Source organism: Pseudorca crassidens, chromosome 3 (assembly GCF_039906515.1).
Source record: "Pseudorca crassidens isolate mPseCra1 chromosome 3, mPseCra1.hap1, whole genome shotgun sequence".
Classification (NCBI taxonomy): domain Eukaryota; kingdom Metazoa; phylum Chordata; class Mammalia; order Artiodactyla; family Delphinidae; genus Pseudorca; species Pseudorca crassidens.
In genome coordinates this window covers 89734184-89762162 of record NC_090298.1, presented here as the reverse complement: position 1 = coordinate 89762162, position 27979 = coordinate 89734184, and the positions used below count along the sequence as shown (strand labels likewise).

The window sequence follows — 27979 nt, the reverse complement described above, 5'->3', positions numbered from 1 at the left end:
CTACTTAGACACACATGATAGAAAGAGCCCCCTACAGGTCAGAACTGTAGTCCTTTAAGGCAACTGTCACCTCTAGGGTGGGGTACCATGTCCTACAAGGGAGAACTCAAGCCTGTTCATCTATGTATAGAGAAGCAGAAAGTGCAAGATCTTAGCAAAGAACTCATCCTGCAAGACAAGCCTCACTTCCCCCCATGAAAAGCAAGAGAGAGAATATGGATCAGTCCTTGACTAGAAATGGCAAAACAAATGAAACCTGATGGATCACTGACACACTAGTTCAGGGTCCAAAGAAGCTAGCTGAATGATGGAGGTTGCCGGTCAGCAATTGAGCAATATTACACTACAAATCTTTCTCTATAGGCACACATCCGTATTGGTCGATTGGCTCTCGTGGAAAGACCAAAGGGGGCCCCTTGGCCTAACCCAAAGTTCACCCAAAGAAGCTAAAAATATTTGAGAGTTAGGTACACAGCTGACTAATCTGTATTTAATTTCCTAAACAGACATGCTATCAAAGGCTGTCTGAAATAAGGGAAAAACTTTTCTTCACTCATTATCACAACACCCCAGACTGAGGCTTTTTGAAATCACCACTGATGAGTTTCGTTGAATATTTCCAATACTGAAGATACAAGCCTACTTCATGTGATGCTTGCAATTTCTACCGCAGCAGGTAACAACAGTAAATCAAGTTCCTCTGAATCCAAGCAGAATTAGAACATGTTGCCTTGTCTTGCCTGCGGTAAAGCTACACACCTCCATAAAATAAAACCTTAGCTTAGTCTAAAATACCACCATCGTAGAGCTTTTAAAGATGCTACGTGTTTTATCAGACGCTTATAATGTATAAATTAATTCATGGGTGCCCATGTTTCTCCAGATCTTTCTGTACTTTCGGGAAAAGATAATTTTGGAGGCATGCACACAGCAAAGCCACCTATAGCTTAAAAGAACACACTGAGAAAAAAGAGCCTCCTTTTGCGAATATTCTCACTATGGCCACAGTCCCAAAACCCATGGATGAGAGTATTATACAAAATAAACATTACAGGCGATGGATGTTCCATGAAAAAAGATCCTGCAGGCATTAAAGACGATTTTCAATCTCATTGTAGCTTTAAAGATACAATTAATGATCAGTACCTGGAATTCTGTACAGAATTAATAAGTCCATGGAGAAAATTGTGGCCTAGAGATATGTTAGCATAATGGTCTAATGAAAATCATTTTTTAAACTATATTATGCAGTGGAATAAAGTCTCGCTACAAACAGCTAAAATTCTTGAAATATACATACTTCCATAAGCAAATTCTGTACACAGGACAGAGAAGCATGATATGACCTTAAAAAGATACACTTGTAGTCTGCATTAAAGTAACAGAAATCATAGATAATGTTTCAGTTATGCTGACAAGTCAAAGAATGCTGATGGTAATATTGAAAAAGACAATTTTCTGTAGGGCAAGAAAATCACTTGTGAGAAAACCACTTTATTCTTTGATTTGCTAATCAGTTCTACAGGGAGGCCACAGTGTTGCACTGCCAAGGAGTGGGGAAGAAGGTCATGATATTTGATTTACTCTGCTTCTGGTGAAAAAGAAAAACTGAGAAAAAAAAAAATCACTGATAGCAAAGACTTCTGAGAGAAAATTTAGAGCCTACTACAAGCAAACCAAGATCAGTACCCACACCGCCCTATGAACAAAATCAATCTATATACACCTAACTGCTAAATCCAAAAACTTATATAATTATTTGTCCCATAAGACACTAGCTGCTGGGATTGGCATCACTGTAATCACTCAAGCATGGCTGAATGTGCATATCATTCTTCCTTCCCGTTACAACTGAAAAAGTATGTGCCTCCCTGCCCCGCTTCAAAGACCAACACTCCACTGGTGAGCTCCAAACCCATCTCTCCCAATTGCTCAAAGGCTGTATTCTTTTGGTTAAACTCCCTCAACACTGCTTCATCAAACTCGCCTTCTAAAAGCAACTCATCCTCAATAGTATAACATATTATATTAGGTCAAATTATATGAAATTGCCATTCTCATAAGCCAAAAATAGTCCAATGTCACCAATTTCTTATGGTTCAACTTAATACTATACCTTATCTAATAAAATAAACTCTGGTGCTTCCCTTAGCCCCACCATTCCCTTACTCATCATCTCGAGGAGCATTTGGCCCAGTGGACCACTCCCTCCTCCCTGAAATATTTTCTTCACTTGCTCGCAGCACCGCATGCTCTCGGTTTTCCTCCTGCCAACTGTTTATCAGTCTCTTTCTCTCCCCAGTATCTAAACAATGGAGGCCCTCAAGGTTAGCTCCTGAGAAATCTGCCTTCTCTCTACTGTCTTAAATGATCTCATCTACTTCTTGGTTTAAATTCCATTTTCTGTACTGATGTCTCCCATATTTATATCTCCAAATGAAACCTCTTCTCTGAAAAATAGACCCATATATCCAAATGATTACCTGACTTCTCCACTTTGGTTTCAAACTTAAGTCTGAAAGATTACTTTCCCCAAAAAGCCATCTTACAGGCCTCCAGTCTTTACTAAGTAGCTTCAATGTCTACCTCGTTGGCCACTCCTGAAATCCTCCTCACCCTGCTCACACATCCAACCCACCTGCAAGTTCATTCATCCTATCTCCAAAATATTTACCGAATCCATCTACCTCTCTCCCTCTCAACTGCTATCACACTGGTCCAAGCCACCAACAATCTCTCCTAGCCTAGTATAGCAGCCTCTTAACTGATTTCCTATATCCACATCCTTCAACCATGCCCTACTCAGCTGTAATACCTTTATTACAATCCAGTGCTGGTTTCTTACCACACTTCAAAAAAAATTTAAAACACCTCACACTAGACTCAATAAGGACCTGCATATCCATCTCCCCACGCTGCTCTCTTTCTCTCTCTCCTCCAACTTAGCTTCACCCTGATCTTATCTCAGTTCTAAACCTGCTCCTCTCCACCCCATCAAGACCTTGGTTCATGTTCTCTTTACAGAATGCTCCAGCTCCCTTCTGCTCCAAATGTCCCCTCTGCATAGTCTTCTCTAGCCATCCTCTCGAAAATAGGCCTCCTCATGTTATACTCTATGTCAGCTTATTTTTTGTTTCTTCCACAGCATTTTTATCTATTTTATTCATGTACTATTTCCCCATCTTCATCACTAAATGAATCACTATATTCAGAACAAGCACCACAGTTGTTTTACTCATCATTGTACCCTGATCCCTAGCGCAACACCTGGCATACAATAGAAATGCAAATATTTACTTAAAAAAAAAAAAGACAGAAAAACAGTGTGTAACATTTTTCCTAAGACAAGGAAGTAGTAAATGTCATTTTTTGGCACATATACCTACACCAAAAATAATACAAATAAAAATGAAACTAATAATTTTTAAAGAAAATCCAGAAAAACTCTTCACTGTAACCCAAAAAGTAGGTAAGAAAAGAATCAGGAGTCCTAAATAATAGGGTGATCTTCATGGACTGTTTGGGAAATGAAATAAAAAATGACCCATATTCGGTCACATAGTGACAATCACGACCTCGTGAGTAGAGTAAAATACGTGGCTCCTTTTCTAGGGCAAAGATTATGGATTCTGTACAGTCCAATCAAATGTTTTCAGATTTCACAACCTTCAGTAACCATGGCTCAATGGGCTATGATTTTCAACTGACATGTGGGGGGCAGGGTAGAGGGAGTTTGGATAAAGAACGCTGAGATGATTCTAGAATCCTTCTTACCGTGGTAGTGATATGAAATCTTCATTCAACCAAATCAAATTTATAATTAAGAGAACTCTAGAGGAAATATTATTACATGTATATTATATAACCACCAATGGCAAAATGCAAAAGAAACTTCACCCAAAGAAACAAAACTTCACCCCAATATGTGTGTGTGTGTATATACCTGCAACTCTAGATCTATACCCCCTTTCATTTATGCTTTTTCCCCCCTTTAAATTTAATTTTGTTAGATTCAGCATGTCACTCCATCACATCAAGATTTTTCTGCACTTGGATTCTGTCACTGAAGTGTCCTTCATGAAGTGAATGTGGTTGGGTGAACGAGGCTCTAACAGTGACCATTAGACTCATTGGAAAGGTTGCTCAAAATTACAGATCCCTGGGATTCATCCTGGAATCTCAGGTAGGGCCCCAGAAGCTGCAATGTTAATGTTCCACAGGTGACTCTGGTGATTAGCTAAGTTTGGGACCTATGGCTCTGACATCATGCATTTTAGTGAAATACCTAAGAGAATGCAGCAGACAATAAACCATTTGGCAAGTCATCCCTCAACTCCCCACAGGGTGACATGAATTCACAGACCTGCACCCTTTGATAATCTGTTTAAATAGATATTAACTCTCCTCCATCTCATGCTCTAGGATATTATACCTTACCACATTTTTATTTTTAAATAACAGCAAATAATGATTACTTTTAATGACTCCTTTTACCAGATAAAGGTAAAGTCAGTTTAGCTAAATAGTTAAGCACACGGGCTCTGGGTCAGACTGTTTGGGTTCCAATCCTAGATGTGGCACTTACAAGCACTGTGACCTTGAGGAAGTACAACAGCTTAACTTTGGGGAGCCTCAGTTTCATTATGGCTAAATGCAGTGCTAATACCCATTGCTTGGAATGGCTGTAAATGAACTTAGCACAGAACCTGCCACCACGTAAGCACTCAAGAAGATATTACTGCTGCTACTGCTATAATAAAAGTTTGGCTTTCTAAAATTACTTTGAAGGGGATCAACAACTGTGATTAAGAACAGACTCTAAAGCCAAGTCAAGAGAGCAGCATAACCAAAACAGCAGCATAGGAGACCCCAGCCTCCATCTTCCCACAAAGATCAACAATTAGACAGCTATCCACAAACAAAATAGTTCTGGGAGAGCTCTGGAGTCTACTTACAGAATTTCAGCAACACAGTGGAACAACAAACTGAGAACACCACACAAAAAAAGAAGGAAAGCAGCTTCATTTTGCCTGCATCATGCCATCCCCCAAGCCAACATTGTTCACTGCCAAGAGCGAACTCCACAGCTAGAAAGAGTTCCCCTTGCTGGGAAAGAAAAGTGAGTAAGTGATCAACCTCCTCAGCCCTTTGGAGCACTGTACAAAGAGACACATAGAGACACCTAGGAACAAGGAAGAAAAGCAGGGGCTACCAATAGCTGTCACACAGCAGGAGGTCACAGTGACCAGCTCTGCAGAGAAACCCAGCATCTTCCATCACTGAAGAAGGAACCAATAGCCAGCACAGTAGTCACAGAACCCCTGCAGATTTCACCAGTTTTCACCTCACATGTGTTCACATTCATTGACTCCAGCCCCGTGTCCCTTCCTGCTTCCTCCACACCCATCCCCTCTGGAGCCCAGGAACCACATCAGCAGCCAAACCAGGCCTCTGTGGCTGCTCAAGTGCAAGATTCCAGCCTAGACCCCCACTACCATGGGAGCCCCTCCAGCTGTGCACTTGCAAGCTGCTGCCAACCTGATGCCTATCACCAGCCTCCAGCACCTGCACACACCCAGGAAGAGACTGTGCAGCCATGGGAAAGCATTCCTACCGCAAGGGCCCCCACAGCTGCTTGTGGGTCAGGATGTGGTCCTGTCTTCTGTCACCGGCAGGCAACACTGTGCCCACCGGCAGCTAGACCTGCCAGCTGTGCACCTGCACACCCCCAGACTGCTCTGTCACCAGCCTCCACTGCGGCGTGCTCATGGTGAGACGGAGCAGTCACAGTAGTACACATCAACCACCGGGGCCCTGCAACTACCAGTGTACCCATAGTTGGCTCCAGCTTTGCTGCCTGACTTGTAGTGCCACAAATACATGTACGTCTGCAACCGGCCCTGCCACTACACTGGCCCCTGTAGCTGGCTCCCATGGGCAAATGTGTGCACACCACCAGCTCTGGCCATCACTGCTGTCTGCTCTGATACCTAGCCATTGAACCTAGCGATGCCACTGAGGACTCAGACAGCCCTTGCAGCCACTGAAAACACCCTGCATCACTCACCAGAGGCCACACACATCAATGTCGTGAAATCCAGTGGCCTGAGCCAAAGACACATCACACTGACCCTCAAAACTGATGCAGCCACACACCCCTGCACTTGAAGCTCTGCACCACTAGACCTGGGGTCACAACATGCTCCAGCATGCCCCCACCCACAGGTGAAAGGCTTCTCTTACCAGTCAGTCCATAGTTTGGAGAAGGTCACTGCTTCTTCAAATGCAGACACCTTTACTAGGCTACAGGGATCACAAAGAATCAGGGAAGCATGGCTCCACCAAAGGAATACAGTAAACCTCTAGTAATTGGTCTCAAACAAATGAAGATACATTGGTTGGAATTGCCCAACAAATAATTCACAATTGTTCAAAAGATGCTCAGAGTTACAAGAGAAAACAGATAAGCAACATAACAATATCATAAAAACAATATAAGAACAAAATTAGAAGTTCAATGAAGAGATGGAAAACATATATAAGAACCAAACAAGAAATTTTCAAGCTGAAGAATACAATCATCAGTAGAGAGCTCTAACATCAGACTTGACCAAGCAAGTGAGCTCAAAGATAGATCAATTGAAATCATTCAATCAAGAGAAAAAAGAAAAAGGAATGGAAAAGAATTTTAAAAGCCTACATGTTCTGTGGGATACCAACAAAAGAACCGGTTTGCAAATTATTGGAGTTTGGGAAGGAGAAGAGTGCAGAAAGCTTATTTAATGAAATAATGGCTGAGAACTTTCCCAAACTGAGGAGAGATTTGGATATCAGGTTCATGAAGCTAATAGGTCACCAAACCGAATCAATTTAAAGTGATACTCTCCAAGACACAGTTTAACAAAATTGACAGAAATCAAAGACAAAGAAAAATCTTAAAAGCTGGAAGAGAAAAAAAGCTTGTAACGCTCAAGGGAACCCCCAATAGGCTATTGGTGGATTTCTAAGCAGAAATCTTACGGGGCAGGAGAGAGCAGGATGATATATTCAAAGGGCTGAAAGAAGAAAACTGCCAACCAAGGATACTTTCTTTACCTGGCAAAGCTGTCATTCAGAAATGAAGAAGGGATAAAGATTCTCCCAGACAAACAAAAGCTAAGGGAAATCATCACAACACCTGCCTTACAAGAAATGCTGAAAAAGTCTTCCAGCTGAAATGAAAACACACTAATTAGTAACATGAAAACACAGAAAATACAAAACACACTGGTAAAGATAAGTATATAGTCAAATTCAGAATACTCTAATACTGTAATAAAGTACAGTGGAGTGCTAACCATTTAACTCTAATAAAATAAAGTTATACATATATATACATATATACAATGGAATATTACTCAGCCATAAAAAGGAATGAAATTGGTTCATCTGTAGAGACGTGGATGAATCTAGAGACTGTCATTCAGAGTGAAGTAAGTCAGAGAAAAACACATCGCATATTAACGCATATATGTGGAACCTAGAAAAATGGTATAGATGAACCAGTTTGCAGGGCAGAAACTGAGACACAGATGTAGAGAACAAACGTATGGACACCAAGGGGGGAAAGCAGTGGCGGGTGGGGATGGTGGTGTGATGAACTGGGAGATTGGGATTGACATATATACACTGATGTGTATAAAATTGATGACTAATAAGAACCTGCTGTATAAAAAAATAAAATAAAATTCAAAAAAAAGTTAAGGAAAAAGCATTAAAATAACTAGCTACAGTAATTTGTTAATGGATACACAATATAAAAAGAAGTAAATTGTGACTTCAAAGGGGAGAGTAAAAGGGTAAAGTTTTTGTGTGTGATCTAAGTTATCATCGTAAAACACATTGTTAAAACTATGAAATGTTTTATGTAAGCCTCATGGTAACCACAAAGCAAAATGCTACAGCAGATTCACAAAAGACAGAGAGAAGAGAATCAAAGCATACTGCTACAGAAAATCAAGTCACAAAGGAAGGCAGCAAGACAGGAATAAAGAACAAGGGAACTACAAAACAGCCAGACAACAAGATGATGTTAGTAAGTTCTTACCAATCAGTAATTACTCTAAATGTAAATGAATTAAATTCTGCAATCAAAAGACAGAGTGGGGGCTTCCCTGGTGGTGCAGTGGTTGAGAGTCCGCCTGCCGATGCAGGGGACATGGGTTCGTTCCCTGGTCCGGGAAGATCGCACATGCCGCGGAGCGGCTAGGCCCGTGAGCCATGGCCGCTGAGCCTGCGCGTCCGGAGCCTGTGCTCCACAACGGGAGAGGCCACACAGTGAGAGGCCCGCGTACCACAAAAAACAAAACAACAACAAAAAAGACAGAGTGGCTGGATGGACAAAAAGCAAGACCTAACTATATACTGGCTACACAACACTCACTTCAGCTTTAAGGACACACACAAATTCAAAGTGAAGGGGTGGAAAAAGATATTCTGGGGAATTCCCTGGTTCCCTGGTCTAGTGGTTAGGACGTAGTGCTTTCACTGCTGGGGCCCAGGTCTGATCCCTGGTTGGGGAACTAAGATCCCTCAAGCTGTGTGACCTGGCCAAAAAAATAAATAAATAAACTAGCAATTAAAAAAAAAAAAGATATTCTGTACAAATGGAAACCAAAACTGAACAGAAGTAAATATAATTTTATCAGACAAAATAGACTTTAAGACAAAAATGGTAAAAAGAAACAAAAAGGTCATTATATATTGATAAAGCAATCAATTAGTCAACAAGGCATAACACTCCTAAATGTATATGTGCCCAACATTGGAGTACCTAAATATATTAAGCAATTATTAACAGACCTGAAGGAAAAATAGGCAATATAATAATAGTAGGGGACTTCAGTACCCCACATTCGACAATAGACAGATCATCCAGACAGAAAATCAACAAGGAAACATTGGACTTGAGCCACACTTTGGAACAAATGAACCTAATGGACATATAGAGAACATTTCAACCAACAATAGCAGAATACATATTCTTTTCAAGCACACATGAAACATTCTCCAGAACAGATGATACGATAGATCACAAAGCAAGTTTAGCAAATTTAAGAAGACTGAAAGCACATCAAGCATCTTTTCCCACCAGAATGGAATCTAACTAGGAATGAACTAACAGAAGGAATGCTGGAAAATTCACGAATATGTGGAAATTACATAACACACTCCTGAATAACTAATGGGTCAAAGAAGAAACCAAAAGGGAAATCAAAAAATACCTTTACACAAATGAAAAGGGAAACACAGCATACCAAAACACAGTAAATGCTGCAAAAGCAGTTCTAAAAGGGAAGTTTATAGTGATAAATGCCTACATTAAGAAAAAAGAGGGCTTCCCTGGTGGCGCAGTGGTTGAGAGTCTGCCTGCCGATGCAGGGGACTCGGGTTCGTACCCCGGTCTGGGAAGAGCCCACATGCCGCAGAGCAGCTGGGCCCGTGAGCCATGGCCGCTGAGCCTGTGCGTCCGGAGCCTCTGCTCCGCAATGGGAGAGGCCACAGCAGTGAGAGGCCCGCGTACCGCAAAAAAAAAAAAAAAAAGAAAAAAGAAAGATCTCAAATAAACAACGTAACTTTACAACTCAAGGAACTAGAGAAAGAAGAACGAACTAAGCCCAAAGTTAGCAGAGGAAGGAATTAACAAATATTAGAGCAGAAACAAATGGAAAGATATCCCTTGTTCATGAGTCAAAAGAACAAATATTGTTAAAATGTTCATATTACCCAACGCTGTCCCTATCAAAATTCAATGCAATCCCTATCAAAATTCCAATGGCATTTATTCAGAAATGGAAAAAACAATCGTGTAATTTGTATAAAATGATGAAAGACCTCAAAAAGCCAAAGCAATACTGAGAAAGAAGAGTAAAGCTGGAGGCATCACACTTCCTGATTTTAAACTGTACTACAAAGCTATAGTAATCAAAACAGTATGGTACTGGCATAAAAACTGACACATAGGCCAATGAAACAGAATCAGGAGCTCAGAAATAAATCCTCACATATATGGTCAACTAATATTTGACAAGGGAGCCAAAAATACTCAAAGAGGAATGGATATTCTATTCCATAAACAATGTTGAGAATAATGGAAAACCACAAGCAGAAGAATGGAATTAGACCCCAATCTTATACCACTGAAATGGATTCAGGACTTAAACATAAGAACTGAAACTGTAAAACCCCTAGAAAAAAACATAAGGAAAATGTTTGACATTAGTCTGGGCAACAATTTTTTGGATGTGATCCCAAAAGCACAAGCAACAAATGCAAAAATTAGTACGTGGGGCTACATCAAACTAAAAAGCTCTGCACAGCAAAAGAAATAATCAACAACAAAAAAAGGGAACCTATGGAATAAGAGAAAATATTTGCAAACATGTATCTAATAAGGGGTTAATACCCAATATATAAAGAATGCATACAACTCAGTAGTTTAAAAAAAAACTGATTAAAAATTGAGCAGAGGAATAGATATTTTTCCAAAGCTGATATACAGATGGCCAACAGGTACATGAAAAGGTGCTCGACAGCACTAATCATCAGGGAAATGCAAATCAAAACCACAATGAGATATCACCTATCACCTCACAATGGATAAAATGGCTGTCATCAAAAAGACAGGAGGTAACAAGTGTTGGTGAGGGTATAGAGAAAATAGAACCCTTGAGCACTGTCAGTGGGAATGTAATCTGGTGCATCCATTATGGAAAACAGTATGGAGGTTCCTCAACAAATAAAAATAGAACTACTATAGGATCCAGCAATGCCACTTCTGGGTATGTATCAAAAGGAAATGAAAACAGGATCTCAAAGAAATGTTCACTGCAGCATTACTCACAACAGCCAAGATACCAAAACAATCTAAGTGTCCATCAACAAATGAATAAAGAAAATGTGGTACATGTGTACACACACACACACCTTAGCCATAAAAAAAGAAGGAAATCCTCTATTTGTGATAATACAGATGGGCCTTGAGGACATTATGCTAAGTGAAATAAGTCAAAAAAAATACATATACTATATGGTACCATTTACATGTGGAATCTAAAAAATCATAGAAACACAGAATAGAATGGTATTAATAGTTACTCGGGGCTGGGAGGAGGGGAAAACGGGGAGATGTTAATCAAAGGGTACAAACTACCAGTTATAAGATGAATAAATTCTAGGGATCTAATGTATAGCACGATGATTACAGTTAACGATACTGTATATAAATATGTGTTCCCACCACAAAAAAGAAATGGTAATTATGTGAGGTGATGGATTTGTCAACTAATATTATTAGAGTAATCATTTCGTAATATATACATGTATCAAAGCATCATTTGTACACCTTAAACTTATATAATGTTATACGTCAATTATTTCTCAATAAATCTGGAAAATAAGATAAAAAATAAAGCCTAGCCAAATTTGAATTATGGTTCCACTATTAATGGCTGTATAACCTTGGGCAAGTTACATAATTTCTCTGTGCCTCAGTTTCCTCATCTGTAAAATGGGGATCACTAATAATACCTAACTCATAGGATGGTTATGAGTGTTAAATTAGTTTGCATACACAAATCAGTTTAAATAGTGCCTGGTGTGGCAGGCAGAATGATGGCCTCCCAATGATGTCCATGTCCTAATCCCTGAAAACTGTGAATCTGTTACTTTACATGGCAAAAGGAACTTTGCTGATGTGATTAACTTAAGATTTTTGAGATGGGGAGGCTGTCCTAGAATATTCAGGTAGTCCCAACATAATCACATGGGGCCTTATAATGGAAAACAAGGTGATGGAAGAGTCACAGTCAGAGGAGATATGAAGACAGAAGAGCAGGTGAAAGTGATGCCAGGCTAGAAGGGGACCTTTGAGCAGCAAATGCAGGCAGCCTCTAGAGGCTGGAAAAGGTGAGGAAATGGATTCTCCCTTAAAGTCTCCATGAGGAAATCAGCCCTGCCGACGTCTTGATTTTAGTCAAATAAGACCCTTTCCAAACTTCTGACCTGTAGAACTGTAAGATAATACATTTTTCTTGTTTTAAGCCACTAAGTTTGTTGTGATTTATTAGGAAAGTAATACACCTGGCAGAGAGCTGTCCTATATAAAGCTCAGCAAGTATCCTTACACTTGAAGTCCCTGTGAGTGGAAGTCTGCCCAAATGTCCATCAGAAGAGGCGGAGAGCTGGGAGCCTAAGGAGCTGAGAGCCCATACAATGAAGCAAGGAAGGTGAGACCATGTGACTTTATAAGCTGTTTCCCAGGGGCATATTTTGATCTAACAAGACTATATACTATCTTTGAATAAAGGAGGCAGAAAAAGACGTTATGGTTAAAAATATTTTTCAGGGAAAGAAACATCCGTATCTTCATCCTGGACAGTTTTGGGATCAATGAACAAAAAGTGTTTTAAAGCTATCCTGGTGCTGTAGTGAAGCAGTAGAGGAAGAGGTTACTGCACTTTGCCAGGTAAACATCGAGGTAGCCAGGGCCGAGCCAAGGCAGCAGAGGTGGAGGAATGTGAAAGGATTTGACAGGACAGATGAACTGGGCGGGGTGCGGGTGGGGGTCTGGGGGGCAGGAAAGCAAGAAAAATGGCCCCTTATTTTTGCTGAGACAACTGGGAGGATGATGGTTTTTGCTGGGGAACTGGGAGGATAGTGGGTGGCATTTTAAGAAAACAAGGAATGTTGGGGAAGGTACAGAGTGAGGGGCAAAGGTTCCATTCTGGAACTATTAGATAGCTCAACGGTGGTGTCACACTGACATGCAAGTCTGAAAGTCAGGAGAATATATAAACTTGAGTGGTCAGTATAAATATGAATTTAAGGCCGTGGGAATGAATGGGATTACCCAGAGAGAGAGTGCACAGATCTGCCTTTTATCATTGTAAAAGGCTCACCAGGCAATTCTCACACATATCCAGTTAAGAACCACTGCATTAAAGCTAAATATAGGAACAGTGATTTGGTAAAAGAGAGTCTGTATTTCCAGCAGGGGTGTCACCGTTATTGCCTTAGTTCCACGTCAGTCAGCTGCTATGCAACTATACAGAAAAATCCTGCTATTTAGTCAGATCTCAGGCACGTGACAGGAAAGCATTTTGGTTTGATAAAATGACAAGTCACCCAAGTGACCACTCCACCCCTTAAGATGTGCAGTGCTGAGGCCAGAAAGAGTGTGAACTAAGGCTGTGGCCACAGTTATGTATGTAACTCTACTACTCTATCAACAAGCCACAAACCACAATTACAAATGACCTTTCAGTGATTTACCCAGACCTGGAGCTGATCATGCCTGAATCTCTTCCAAGGTATTGTCTTTGTGCTTCTACTTGTCCATTCAGAGAAATAAATGCCCTCACCGTGGGAGCACAAAGAATACTTAATTACATAATACCCTGCCAAAACACAAGAGCCAAGGCACTCTTTGCCCTGGAAATCATCATTCATAAATCTCACACCTGCCTAGGTGTGACAGTAACAAAGGCTACTTGGATGTAGGTATATGAATAGAGTGCCGAGTGACTGTGAAGGGAAGAGCTGGGACTCCAAGTTCACCATCCCTTGCTTCCTTCAGGGAACCCAAACGACTCCTCCTGGCTGCATGTGGGTAACCACTCTGTAGCTGCTGGAATCACTACAGAGGATCCCAGCCCTGACCCAGAAAAACAACAGACCACAGTGGTTCTCCCCATCTTTGTAATCCCATTCTCTCACCACCTCCAAAGTACGGTCAGGATTCCAATTGCTGGCAGCTTTCTGTGGGCTCCAGGACATAGCTCTCCTTCCACCCTATGGGTTTCCCGATGTTTACGGGAATTGAAACCCTATCATCCCCATCCACAGCAGCCCAGTGCAGCTGCACAGGAACCACCTCCTGTTGAGGCCACATTTTAGGCACCGAGCCACTGTATAAAGTGAAATTCTGCAAAACAGGTATCTTTTTAAAAATGATTATGAGAACAAGGCCTTGCAGGCAGCACAAAATGTTTACGTTATAAAATATTTTCATACAGTACAGTTTTATTACTTTCAAATATAGTTAATAACTGCAATTAAGTGGCACTAAGCAAATTAGGTGTTGACTAATAGAATTCTTTAATTCAGCACTTGGCAAACTCTTCCATGGGACATTACTTTTCTTTATAGTTTTGTAACTTTTTAAAAAATCATACTAATTTTTCTTCTAAAACATATTTTATATTTTAATGGAATTTCTATCCTTACACATAGTACTCTGAGATAATATGTCAACAATGTATCCCACCCAAGAACATGCATAAAAGTTCATGGGATACACTTTCAGACTGCAACAATTCCCAAGGAACCAGGATCATACTGTCATGCATTCATCTGATCAAAGACTTCTGGTCTATGTTGTTAATCTATCTTATATTTTTTGACATATGCCTGTCTTTGTACACAAGGGTTACTATGCACAATCCATTTATACTACCTAACTCATTCTCCATGAAGGAATGACATATATTATACTTCAGGATCTGCTAATAAAAGTTCTATCGACATATTATAATTTTACACAAGTAATGAGGAATACAATTTTAATGTAAAAAGAAAGTAACTGTCAAAAATGGAAAAAACAAATCAACCTAAACAGTGTTAGCCTATTAAAATAAATGCAATTGGCATGTCTAAGACGGTTTTTCATACAGAAATAGTTCTGGGGAATCTCTGAAGGCAGGATTGTATTAAGTAGATAATCAGCCTACCTTCAGTCTTGCTTATACTATTCATTTCCTGAATAAGCCCCTCTATTCCTTACAGACAAGAGACAGGTGTTTAGGCAAGTCCCACCTGAATTATTATAAATTCTGAATTTCCTTACTTTTCTTTCCAAGCATCGAATATTCTAAAGTTTTACAAATCCTTTCCTAGTGACTCTGTAAAAATCAGTCTGATGGAGAACAGGCTTGTGGTTGCCGAAGGGGAGGAGGGGGGAATGGGTTGGGAGTTTGGGATTAGCAGATGCAAACTATTATATACAGAATGGATAAACAACAAGGTCCTACTGTATAGCACAGGGAACTATATTCAACGTCCTGTGATATGCCGAAATGGAAAAGAATATGAAAAAGAATGTGTATATATATGTATAACTAAATCACTTTGCTGTACAGCAGAAATTAACACAACACTGTAAATCAACTATACTTCAATAAAATAAATTTTTTTAAAAATCGGTCTGGGGGGCTTCCCTGGTGGCGCAGTGGTTGGGAGTCCGCCTGCCGATGCAGGGGACACAGGTTCGTGCCCCGGTCCGGGAAGATCCCACAGGCCGCGGAGCGGCTGGGCCCGTGAACCATGGCCGCTGAGCCTGCGCTCCGCAACGGGAGAGGCCACAACAGTGAGAGGCCCACGTACCGCAAAAAAAAAAAAAAAAAAAAAAAAAAAAATCGGTCTGAACCAATTGATCTACAAGGGCAAGGAGGAGCATGATAAATACCACAGACACAACAAAAGCAATAGTAAGGCACAATGCAACATAAAAGAATGTAAAATAGCAAACTTCTAAATATCATACTATCAGCTATCAGAGATGAGTTAAAGATATTAATTTCTTGGGTTCTTCAAATTTTTTTTCTTTTAAACCGTTATTGGTTAGATCTCCCCTGAAAGTCACAAGAAGTATTAGGGTTGGCCAAAAAGTTCATCCGAGTTTTTCCGTAACATCTTACAAACGAAATTTTTGGCCAGCCCAATATCTTGCATCTTGAGTGTTGTCATTTGGCCCTACAAATTTTCACTAATTGGTCTGGGGACAAAAAGAGTTCTTCTTCAGTTCTGGGGTGAGGGACATGAGGCTAGCCACCATTCAAATGGGACAGGCTCTTCTTTGCTATAAACAACAGGCAGTTTGGGGGTATCCTCAGAAATCTGTTTGATCTTCAGAACAACCTTGAGCTATGAGGCCCCTGCTTAGAGTGCTGCCTTTTGGTCTTTAATAAATCTCTCTTTTCCTCCCTCTCCCTCCCCCACCCCCCAACATACACACACACCCCACATGCACACACACATAGAGTAATCTATTTTTTGTTCTTATAACCTAGAAAAAATAATTTAGTCCCATAATTTGGGCCAAAGGTGAAATGGGCCTTTTTTTCATTTCCTACTGAAATCCTTCTTTGTAATCCTTCCTTATGATAGCCTTACCTTTTCTGAGGTATGCTGACCAATGAACTGGTCTCTGACAATTTGAATACAAGCTGCTGCATTTATTAACATCTGCTACACAGTAATCTTAATCTAAGAAGCATAGCTTTTGGCTATAAGAAATGTTACTTGGCTCTCTGCTGTCTTCTCACAAGGTCCCATGTGAGCTCATTCATTCTCGACTGTGCTGATGATACCAGATCAGCATCTCCCTTCCCCGATCTCTCACTCTGGCACTCCAGCCCACTTGGCTATTTCCACTCACATCCACCTCATCATACACGAAACTGAACTTGGCTTCCCAAACTAGCTTATCCTTCCAACTATCCCCTTCTGCAAGCAGTACAAGCAGTCTCCAAATGCCCCAAAGGAAAAAGGTGGGAGAACCTTTTTTACTCAAGCCACCCATCATTACCCTTTATCAAATCTGTTAGAAAGCCCGACACTTCTTACAAAATGTCTCCACGTTTTCCCTCTTCCTCTTGATTCCAGCCAATTCAATACTGGTACAGGGATTTACTGCCTTATGTCTGTATTACCTCAAACAGATTCGCAGCTGCCTTCCTGCTTCTGAGTCTTCCTACACACCTGCTACCAGAATAATTTAGATTTAATATTCTCTTAGCTCCCTTCCAGGTCTAAAATTTTCTATGAAATTAATTCTCCAACATTGGTTTTCTCAAGCAGCTTCCTGACATACTCAATAACTTCGAGTGGTTCACCACCATCCAACTCATAACTCCTCGCACTGGCTCTCAGGAAAATTCACAATCTGATCCCAAACTACCTGCTGTGTTTTCCCAATTACTCTTTATAAGCTCCAAATATTATAAATCAAACCAACCTCCTTACCTCTTCTCATTGTGCCAGGCTCCGAGCCTTCGGAAGCATTGTACTTCACACTAGGAATGTCTTTTCTCCTTTCAAAGTCCTACCCAATCAGAAAAGCCTAGCTTCTGTCCCATGTCCTTTGGTCAGTTGGAGCTAGGCCATTACACGAACTTAGTTCTGAATTCTCTTTAAGGCCTTTGCCCTTATATTAAGAATATAAATTAAGATCATGGACTCTTGTTTTATTCTTAGTTCCTTTATACCCAGAACCTACAACAATGCCTTGTACATAATAGATACTATATAAACCTCTGTTCATTGGTAATAGTTAGCATTTATTGAGCATTTGCTACATGCCAGGCACTGTTCTAACTTTTTTAAATTAACTCTTCTAAAGAATAACTAAATAACACTCAACTGTCTCTAATTGTTTCAGAAATGGCAGTTGTGTCTCCTCAAATAACTAAGAAGCTCTATCAAAAAGCAATTAATATATCTGGCATGTCTATCACAATTTCCATAGTACCTAACGCATAGTGAGTCATCAAATATATGCTGGCTGTAGTACAACGAAAGATCATTGAATTACAGGACAGCAAGCATGTCCCAGGTATGCTATGACTAGTTATGGGACCTAAGCCAAAAAACCAAAACAAAACTGCTGAGGTCCAGTTTACACGTCTGTGTCCTTATCTGAAATATCAAAGACTAAATTACCTAACCTTGGAAGGGCCCTCCAAAAATTCTATGACTCTTTCCTATTATGACTTTTCTGGGGAACTGATGACTGCTAAGAGAATGACTACCTCACTGATTCTAAAAACAGAATTTCAGGACTTCTTTTATGTAGAAAATAATTCTGAGAATGATTCAGACTGTCAGGCTTCCATCCTCTAATGCTCCACAGGTAAAAATGTTGCCACAAAGGCCAGGACCAATAAATTCCAGATTCCTCCACACCTACAGGAGGGAAAAGAGGGTAAAGCTGCCAAGTACACCTTCAGGCCCAACGTACAGCTTCATCCTGAAGAGGAAGAGCTTCCCATTACAAAACTAAACACCATCAGACCTGGAAGAAACATGTATTTAGAAGAAAAAAAAAAAATTGGCAAGTTTCTCGGCTCTCCAGACTCCTGATTCAGGACAATAATGTTCACTGGTAGGATCAGGTCTCATTTGGGACCTGCTCTGCCTTTGCAAAAAGCAGTTGATTTTGCTGGACTTCTGAAGGCAACTACCTGCAAAGGAAGCCAGTGCAGAAATCCACTTACATGTGAAAAATGCACACATGCATATATTTGAAAATGAAAAAAAAAAAAAACACTTAAAAGTTGCACTCAATGAGACGCATTACACTCATTTTGTTCAGAGGAAGTGCACTACATTTTAATGGTGACAGTAAAGTCTTTGAGCACACAAACGGGATGGTGGCCTGTGCCACAGGAATGATGAAAGTCACACATAATCATTAAGAAGCATAAAGAAGGATCAAAATTAGCAGGAATTAATTACTCTTGGATAACCAGAGTAGCACACTGCCCCTGCAGACACCCTGGTAGTCAGTTCTTTGCCTTCAGGCTGAGCAGTCGTCAGGGTCCCAGAGATGACTGCCAAGTTCCGGCCTAGATCTATGGTTTTTGCAGAAGATACCTTTTGCAGAAGGACCTGGGCTCTCCTTCCACGGTACTAACCAACCCAAGCAATCAGATTAGGCTCAGAATTCAGCCCATCTGTGAATTGCAGCAAATCCAAGACACAATAAAGTCATGGTTTGCAATCTCAAGACTATGGATCAATTTTGCTTAGTTCATGCCCTAGAACCCTCTGTCCCAGATCGGTCCCAGAGTGAGAAATCTTCAGGTGATAGAAGGGAAACAAATTAAACATGTCAAGCATGCCCGTGCTCTAGTACAGAAGTTCCCCAAGGACCCTTGGAAATCTATGAAACACATAGACAACACAAGTTTTAAACCACACTCTCAAAACACAAACTAAGTTTGAGTAATGCTTACCTAATAACCAGTTTACGAGAACTTTGTTTGTTTTTAATTAACCCACCTCTGCTTCAACAGATCTAACCACACTATTTGCCTCCAATGTTAATAACAGAGAAATACGGTTTAAACCAAGGGTTGGCAAACTTTTTCTGCAAAGGGTCAAACAGTAAATATTTTAGGCTTTGTGGGCTACACTTTCTGTCGCAACCTCTCAACTCTGCCCTTGTAACACAAAAGCAGCCAGAGATGATTCGATTCACAGGGGAATGAGTGTAACCATGTCATGACATATTTAACCATTTTAAAATGTAAGAATCATTCTTAGCTTGTGGCCCTACATAAACAGGTGTCAGGCCAGACTGGGCCCACAGTTAGCTGACTTCAGCAAAGTTCAAGACCACAGGCCTTCGGACAAAAGGGAAGGAAGGAGAATATTTGCCCCGAATTTCATTCTTTTCCTACCCCTACCTCCACCCCCTTTCTTTAAAAAGGCTGTTTAGAACCAAATGAAATGAACAGGAAGGAAGTCTCCATCCACTTTATTTTCCAGTTTCTTTCCCTGCTTTTTCTAATCTCAAAAAGGAATACAAAATGCAGTAACCAGAATCATCAGAATTAGCAGAAATAAAACAAGTAATACACTGAAGAAAGTAAATATCTTGCCTGAGAAAGCTTTAGACAACTCAAATTATTTTTGCATATGCCTTCCATACTACCTTATTACTAATCAATATATCTTATTTTCCTGTGCTAAAAGGCAAGGGGAATAAATCTAGACTACTGCTAAACTCTAACTAAGCTTGCGGAAAATAAAACATGGTCTATTTACTATCACTTGACCAAATGCTTTTCTCAGAATAATAAGCATGGTCCAATTTTTTTTAAATTAAGTTTCATTACAATAATCTTCCATTTTTAACTTCCATATGAACATAATCTACCCCTGTATTTTCTATAACATACTGCAATGTAGAATCCTAAAAATATAAGTGAATTTGGGGCATCTAGTGAAAGGATACATTTCAGTCATCAAAAAAAATGCTAGTTATCCTTGAGTATTAGAATTAAGCCTTTTGACTTAAATACAAGACATGACACCATAAAACTCCTCAAAGAGAACATAGGCAAAACAGTCTCTGACATAAATCGTACCAGTGTTTTCTTAGGTCAGTCTCCCAAAGCAATAGAAATAAAAGCAAAAATAAACAAATGGGACCTAATCAAATTTATAAATTTTTGCACAGCAAAGGAAACCATAAACAAAACAAAAAGACAACCTATGGACTGAGGGAAATTATTTGCAAACAATGTGACTGACAAGGGCTTAACTTCCAAAATATAAAAACAGCTCAAACAACTCAAAAAACAAACAACCCAGTCAAAAAATGGGCAGAAGACACAAACAGACATTTCTCCAAAGAAGACATACAGATGGTCAATAGGCACATGAAAAGATGCTCGGCATCTCTAATTCTTAGAGAAATGCAAATCAAAACTACAATGAGATACCACCTCACACCAGTCAAAATGGCCATCATTAAAAAGTCTACAAATAACAAATGCTGGAGAGGGTGTGGAGAAAAGGGAACCCTCCTTCTACGCTGTTAGTGAGAATGCAAATTGGTGCAGCCACTATGGAGAACAGTATGGACGTTCCTCAAAAAACTAAAAATAGAGTTGCCATATGATCCTGCAATCCCACTCCTGGGCATTTATCCAGACAAAACTATAATATAATTCAAAAAGATACATGCACCCCTATGCTCACAGCAGCACTATTTACAATAGCCAAGACAGGGAAACAAACTAAATGTCCATCTAAAGATGAATGGACAAAGAGGATATGGCATACACACACACACACACACACACACACACACACACACACACACACACGACTATTACCCAGAAATAAAAAAAGAATGAAATAATGCCATTTGCAGCTACATGGATAGACCTAGAGATTATCCTACTAAATAAGGTGAGTCACAAAGAGAAAAACAAATACCATACGATATATGTGGAATCTAAAATATGACACAAATGAACTTATCTACAAAACAGAAACAGACTCACAAACATAGAGAACAGACTTGTGGTTGCCGGGGGGGGGGGGGGAGGGTTGGACTGGGAGTTTGGGACTAGCAGATGCAAACTATTATATATAGAATGGATAAACAACATGGTCCTATTATATAGCACAGGGAAGTATATTCAATATCCCATAATAAGCCATAATGGAAAAGCATATGTAAAAGAAGATACACACACACACACACACACATATAACTGAATCACTCTGCTGTACACCGGAAACTAACACAACATTGTAACTCTACTATACTTCAATTAAAAAAAAAAAGAATTAAGCCTTTTGATCACTCCTTTCTAAAATGCAAAGTGCTAACAAAGTGCTATGGGTATAAAGAATAGGCCTTTGGCTAGACTGCAGCCAAAGCGGTTTTCAACAGGGTTGATTTTTTTTCCCCCGGGGGACATACAGCAATGTGCGGAGACACTTTTGGTTGCTACAAGTTGGGGAAAGGTGTTCCTGGCATATACTGGGTAGAGACCGGGGATGCTGCTAAACATCCTGTGATGCACAGGACAGCCCCCCACATCAAAGAATCCAGCCCCAAATGTCAGTAGCAAAGAGTTTGTGAGGCAGCCAAAGGTAGAGATGTACACGTTTAAACTAGCTTTCTTCAAGGTTGATCTTTTCTTTAGATATAACATGTTAAATTTACAAATTTAACGTGAAATATTTACTAGATACCTACTATGCACTGGTCTGCACAGAAGTATTGCAATACAAATAGCATTACCTTAAATACACTGTCTCACAGAAAAGCTACATTGTAACCTCAAGAGACTGAGTGTACTCAAATCAAATCATTTACTTCCTCCCTATCAGAAGGCAAATTCAGCAATACTAAAGCACTAGGTCTCAACTCCATTTCAGAACAATCGTCCCTCAAACTTGTTTGAACCTAAACACAGTTTCAACCTTAAAATTAGCAGCTTTGGTGTAACACCTGTAACTGAAACAGAAACCCCTTTTAGCTAAAATGGTCTACACTTCCTCTCCTGATCAACTTACTAATCACAACTGTGAAAAGAAGCAAAATTTGCGCTCTTTAGAGTTCCTCCTCCTCTCTTCCACATGTACTATAAAAGCTGATCTACCAGGAATATGACCACCAGGATGGAAGGGGCCAAAAACGCAATGAGGCCTTTATAATCCAGCAACCAGAGATTATATCCCAGCTGTTGAATATCCTCCCATTTTCTTACAGATCTCCATGGAAGTGAGGGAACAACAAGGGAAAACTAAGACTGCTGGACTCAAAAAACTAAGAGTAAAAACAGGGTATCAGAAGCAGCTACTGAACTACTCTTTCTAGGACAATCTCAACACTTAGTCCAGTCTGTCAAAAAAGGTCAAAGTTTTAACAGCTATCACCAAAATCAATAGCTGACTCAAAATAAAAAAACAACAAATAAAAGTGGTAATTTTAGTCAATGTTTTGCCCACAGCCCAGATATCCTTTAATGCTAATTAATGAGTCACCGAGAAAATCCCCTTCAGATAAACAGGACTGCAACATCTCCCAAGCAAAAGCATTTGTTTAGGTCCTGACAGCAGTGCTGATCTGGAAATAACACATTCAATTCAATTTTAAAAATAATAAACTTAAGCCTTCAGACCAGATGCAGTCATGACTGTCTGTCCTAGTTCGTGTATAGGAAGACTCTTGAGTCTTAGTGAAACATGCTGGCAGGAGGAGTCCTGAAGGACTGCTGGACTCCACTCTGGAGGGGGTGGAGGAAACCAGCCCTTTTCAGGGGCTTTCATGTTCTTGCACTCATTTCTCCTAAATCCCTGGTTGTCACCACGGTCAAGGTCAAAGTTCCATCACTTCCCAAAAGTCACAGCTCTCAAACAGTGTACCCCAAGGAATGAAAGAAACTTCCTTCTACACACCTGCACAAACCCTAACAAGAGCTATTGTTTATAAATAGAGTGCACTGGAGTGTGGAGAAGCAGGAAAAATCGTATTTTTCTATTTATTATTCTTAAGATTCACAGATTTCTAAAAGCAAGAAAAAACAACTGGGGGACTGAGGTCAACTTTAATTAAACATATACTGTGTTGAACGCTTAAGAAAGTACTAGAGATGTAAAGTGTTTAAGCATGTTTTTATACGTGTATTATATTTTCACAGTAAAAGTTAAAAAAAAAAAGACATAAAAGTCCCCACCTACCAACGTCTTTCAATCAAATACTTAAAGACATTCACACTTTCTCACTTGATAAATGTTTTCTGGGCACCAAGATAAAATCTGAACTTCACTTTCACATTTTCCATGAGTCCCGATCTCTGAACTTTCAAGGGTTAATACGAATCGCTATGACCATATGCTATACTAGTTATTTAAAGATCGATCATTTGTTATACAAAACCTGAGTCATTAATTCTGCAGATTCAAACATAAGACATTAATAAGCCATCCTCTTATACACAAAGTAGATAGTAAGCAACTTGTGAAATCGCTTGTAGGAAGTGATGAAGAATTTCAGGAAGACCTTAACAATGTTTCTCCTTTCCATCTGCTCGAATTCTTACATTACCTCAAAGCACCTTCAGGGCATTAGGCCCTGGCCAGCCTCTCATTCTCAGTGGAATTTTTATTAATTTTTCTAGCTGAGATTTATTAACCCTAAAATACACACAAGCTAAAACAGACAAAGCCACCTGTTGCCTCAAGGCCTCAAAGGAATTCCTCCCAGAAGCACAGGGGAAAGCCTTCCAAGGACTATCTCAGAGGCAGGCAGCTGCTCCAGGGTGGGAGAACCTAGAGCACCCAGAGTTGGGCCCACTTCCACCCCAGAGTCTGGCCAAGTGGTGGAAAACACACTTGGGGAGGAGGCAAAAAGAAAGCAAGCCAGAATTACAGCAAATAGACTGCTCTCAACTGAAGACGGTTTTAAAACATATCTTGTTTACATGATGGACCATGTAAAGTTCCATGTTAACTGGAAGGAACTAAAATGGACAATTCGGAGGAAATCAATCCCTTTCTAGAGAAATCATTCTACTAGACACCCAAAACGATTTATAGTGACTGACTAGCTTGGCTCTATTAAAACTAAGGAATTCAATACCCAAACTCATCAAAGAAATATAATTTAGTGCAACCTAGCTTTGCTATGCTTGGTGTTCTCATCAGATTAAGATTTACATAGGAGTTAGGAGTAGTGAAAAAATAAAAATCAACTCAAATGCTAGGATGCTATGCTGCATAATGGTTTTCATTATAATGTTTAGCTCTCAAGTGAGCTAGAAGACATTCTGGGAGAGATATAAATCTCAACCATTAAACGTTTCATAAAAAGGAGCACATTCGGTGGTCTGGAACTGAACCTGCAATATCTCTGAGGTATGCCTGTACCCTATGACCCAGCAATTGTACTCCTGGGCATTTTTCAGAGAAATGAGGGCTTATGTGAATGTTTATAACGTTCATAGCAGTTTTATTTGAAATAAACTGCCCCAAGTTGGAAACTACCCAGATGTCCTTCAATGGGTGAATGGTTAAACAAACTGTGCTCTATCTATGGAATACTACTCAGCAAAAATAAGGAACAAATGAAAAGATAATAACATCAGCAAAAAATAATAAGGAACAAACATGTAACAACCTGGATGCCTCTGCAGAGATTTAGACTGAGTGAAAAAAGCCAATCCCCCAAGGTTGCACACTACATGATTTCACCTGTCATTCTTGAAATGACAAAATTACAGGAATTGAGAACAGGTGAGTAATTGCCAGGGGCTAGAAGGGAACAGGGACAGGAGGAAAATGGTTGTGGCTATAAAAGGGCAATGTAAGGGGTCCTTGTGGTGATGGAAATATTCTGTATATTGACTGTATCAAGATATAAATATCCAAGGTGTGATACTATATTATAGTTTTGCAAGATGGTACCACTGGGGGAAACTGGTAAAGGATACATGTGATCTCTGTATTATTACTTATACGTGCATGTGAATCTACAATTATCTCAAAATCAAACACTTATTTTTTTTTAAAAAGGCTTAAAAAAAAAGCAGCACATTCATTAGGGCTTCATAATAAAAACTCCTTTAAAAAAAAAAGTCATAAGCTAAGGAGCTGCAGAGCATTATGCTCTTTTTTCCACAAGCAAGTTGGGGGACTAAACAGTAGGCAAAGCATTACTAAAGGGGGCAGTACAGCATAGTGGCTGAGAGCTCAGACTCCAAAGGCTGCCTGTTGAAATCTCAGCTCTTAGCTGTGTGACTCTGGGCAAGTTACTCTCTCTGTGCCTAAGTTTCCTCACCTACTGGGTAGTGATTGTGTGAATGCAGTTTACCATGTAAGACTAAGACACACAGGCTGATATCAGACATACAAGAGTTAGGCTTATACAGCATTTATCCAGTCCACCTGCGTGGGGATTCAGTGGCTCTCCAAAACTAAATCAGCAAAGGTGCCTTTTGCACCGAAAAGCCAGTACTGAAAATCTGAGAAAGGCAAACTTAAGTATAAAACGTTCCACCTTCCAAACCCTCTCCCCTTGCACACAAAACAGAATATACGCAGGGCCTTCTCTCCCAGCAGCCACTGTCACTTTCCATTAAATGCTTTATGTTGTAAGCAGAACTTCAGCCCCTTGACAAGGACTAGGGCTGGATATTAAAATATTGGAATTAACTTCGCCTAAGACGTCCCAGTAACCAAATGACTCACTCACTTCTTTAGAAACAGTAAAATGTCAAGGTTGCCAGAGAACCCCAGCCCCAGATGTGTGCATAAATCATTGAGAAGTGTTCATTAAGCCAAAGCCAAAGGACATTACTCAAGATAACACTTTAAGTAAAATCTATCAGTTTTTATGGTTTTTCCTGTAATGGAGAAAATTCGAAAAAATAGGATTGCTGGGGGGAAAATCACGGTAAGTTAAGCCCCAAAATTGTACAACATATTTTAAAAAAGGCTTAGAACTCCTCCTTTTGCTCTGGCTTCAGAGGGTTTACCCTTCCTCCCTCCCACCCCTTTTTTTAACTGTTTTATCCAATCTCATCAACAAGCACTGGACAAACTCTAAACTATTTTCTCTATAATACTACCTAAAAGCAGAAGCTTTTAAATTTTTTGATACATCTGTTTACAACCAGATTTTTAATATCTCTCATCTGCAAAGCATTGTGAATGCTCTGTATTGATGACACCATCCACAAAGGGGTCTTTTTTTCACTTTCATAATAATTCAGGTAAAATTAGTAGTCTAATTTCATTAAACTCAAGCCTTTTGTCCTAGCGTTTCACAAGAACAAAAGGCAAGAATATTCCTTGGTCATTTACACTGTCACACAAAAGAAAAACAAACAAACAAAAAAACACCAACTTGTTCACGTCCTACGTTTCTCTACCCTTGAATGAAGTAGTTGATAAATCAGCTTGTCAGGGTTTTGAGTTCTTCGGTTCATTCATTACAGGGGATACTACCCGATACCCAGTTTTACTAAAATTTCTGGATCGTACAGGTCATTGGCAAATAACTTGAAACAAATCGCACACGCGGTATATCCTCCCAAACAGAACCGATTGTCTCCATTTGCTTATTTTTAGTAACTTGAGATAAAAGACTTAAGACGGGTCGTTTTCCCAACTCGTTTGACAATTTGACCGCTGCCTCGGGACTGAGCGCCCCGTAGCTACAGGCTGGAGTATAACAAGCGCTTCCCCACTAGGCTCCCTCACCCGCTCCAAACAAACCCCATGTAATAGCTGAAGAATGACGACACTAAAATCAACCCCACAGATTCATACCTTAGAGGTCTGCAACACGGAATAAACTTTTTTTCCTCAAGCGACAGTGCAGTTTAAATAAATAAATAAATGTAACACCCAGATGGGGTTTATTTGATCCATTCCCGCGACTGGGTGCGCGCAGGGGGTAAGTGCAACTTAACCCTGTGTGGGCCTAGGGGCTCACCAACAGCTGTCAGTGGGCGCTGCGCCGGCGAGGGAGCGCCTCACGCCGCGCCGGTTCACTGGCCAGCAGGTGACCACCCCAACAAGCCCGGGTGCGAAGTGCGGAAACACGGCCACTTCCCCCTGAGCGCGATCCGGCCACCGCACGCCGCCTGGTACTTTGTTAACTCCGCGCGCCCGGGATGAGGTGGCTGCGGAGCCCAGGCTGGAGGAGGATCCAAGCCTCCTCCAGTTTGGCCTCGCCCTGCCGGAGCGCGGAGCCTCGGCGGGAGGGAGAGGTCGTGGAGCAGCGGGTAACTACGGGTCCCCACCCCTACACTCTCGGAGCCCCGTGTTCCCACTTCCTCGTTCCTTACCTGGGGAAAGGAGCCCTCGCGGCGCGGGCTCTTGGGGTAGTCTAAGTGACCCCGATCCAGCATCAGGTAGAGCGAAAAGATCACCACACAAAAGATAGCGCTGCCAAACACGGTGAACTGGCGGCTTAACTTCATTTTTCCTCGATAGACTCGGGGCCAGGGCACTGTCCTCACGCGGAGGAAGAGGCGGACTGTGGACTCCTGGAAGCGGCCGCCGGAGGCTCCCTGCTCCCGGGCTTGTGCTCTCCGCGCTCTCCGCTGCGGATGCGGGTCCGGGAGGCGCTCCGCACCTTATCTCCGGCGCCACCACGCGCCCTTGGCCTTCGCCCCGGCCCACCGCCCTCTCTGGGGCCGGGCGTCCCTCCTGAGGCGGGATTCGCCTGCAGCCCGGAAGGGGCCCGCTCAAACTAGATCTCGAGTTCAGCGCCGGCACCCGGCAGGGCGCGCGGAGCAGGCGGAGGAAAGGTCGCTGTCTGGACTTCCTGCCACCGTCGCCCGACCAAGTCGGCAGGAAAAGTTTTCTCGACCAGGGCAGGCGTGTCCTCTTCACCCAGGAGGTGCCG

At 40.9% G+C, this 27979-nt stretch overlaps 1 protein-coding gene across 1 annotated transcript in view; it reads right to left on the bottom strand.

Moving 5' to 3' along the window:
- The window catches only part of MAN2A1 (mannosidase alpha class 2A member 1), a 161494-nt gene extending 133790 nt beyond the window's left edge, over window positions 1-27704 (bottom strand). The window contains exon 1 of the mRNA XM_067731400.1: window positions 27417-27704. Within this exon, the coding sequence (XP_067587501.1) occupies window positions 27417-27551 (135 nt within the window). The 5' untranslated portion in view covers window positions 27552-27704. The remainder of the gene's footprint in view (window positions 1-27416) is intronic.
- Between the last annotated feature and the right edge of the window lie 275 nt (window positions 27705-27979).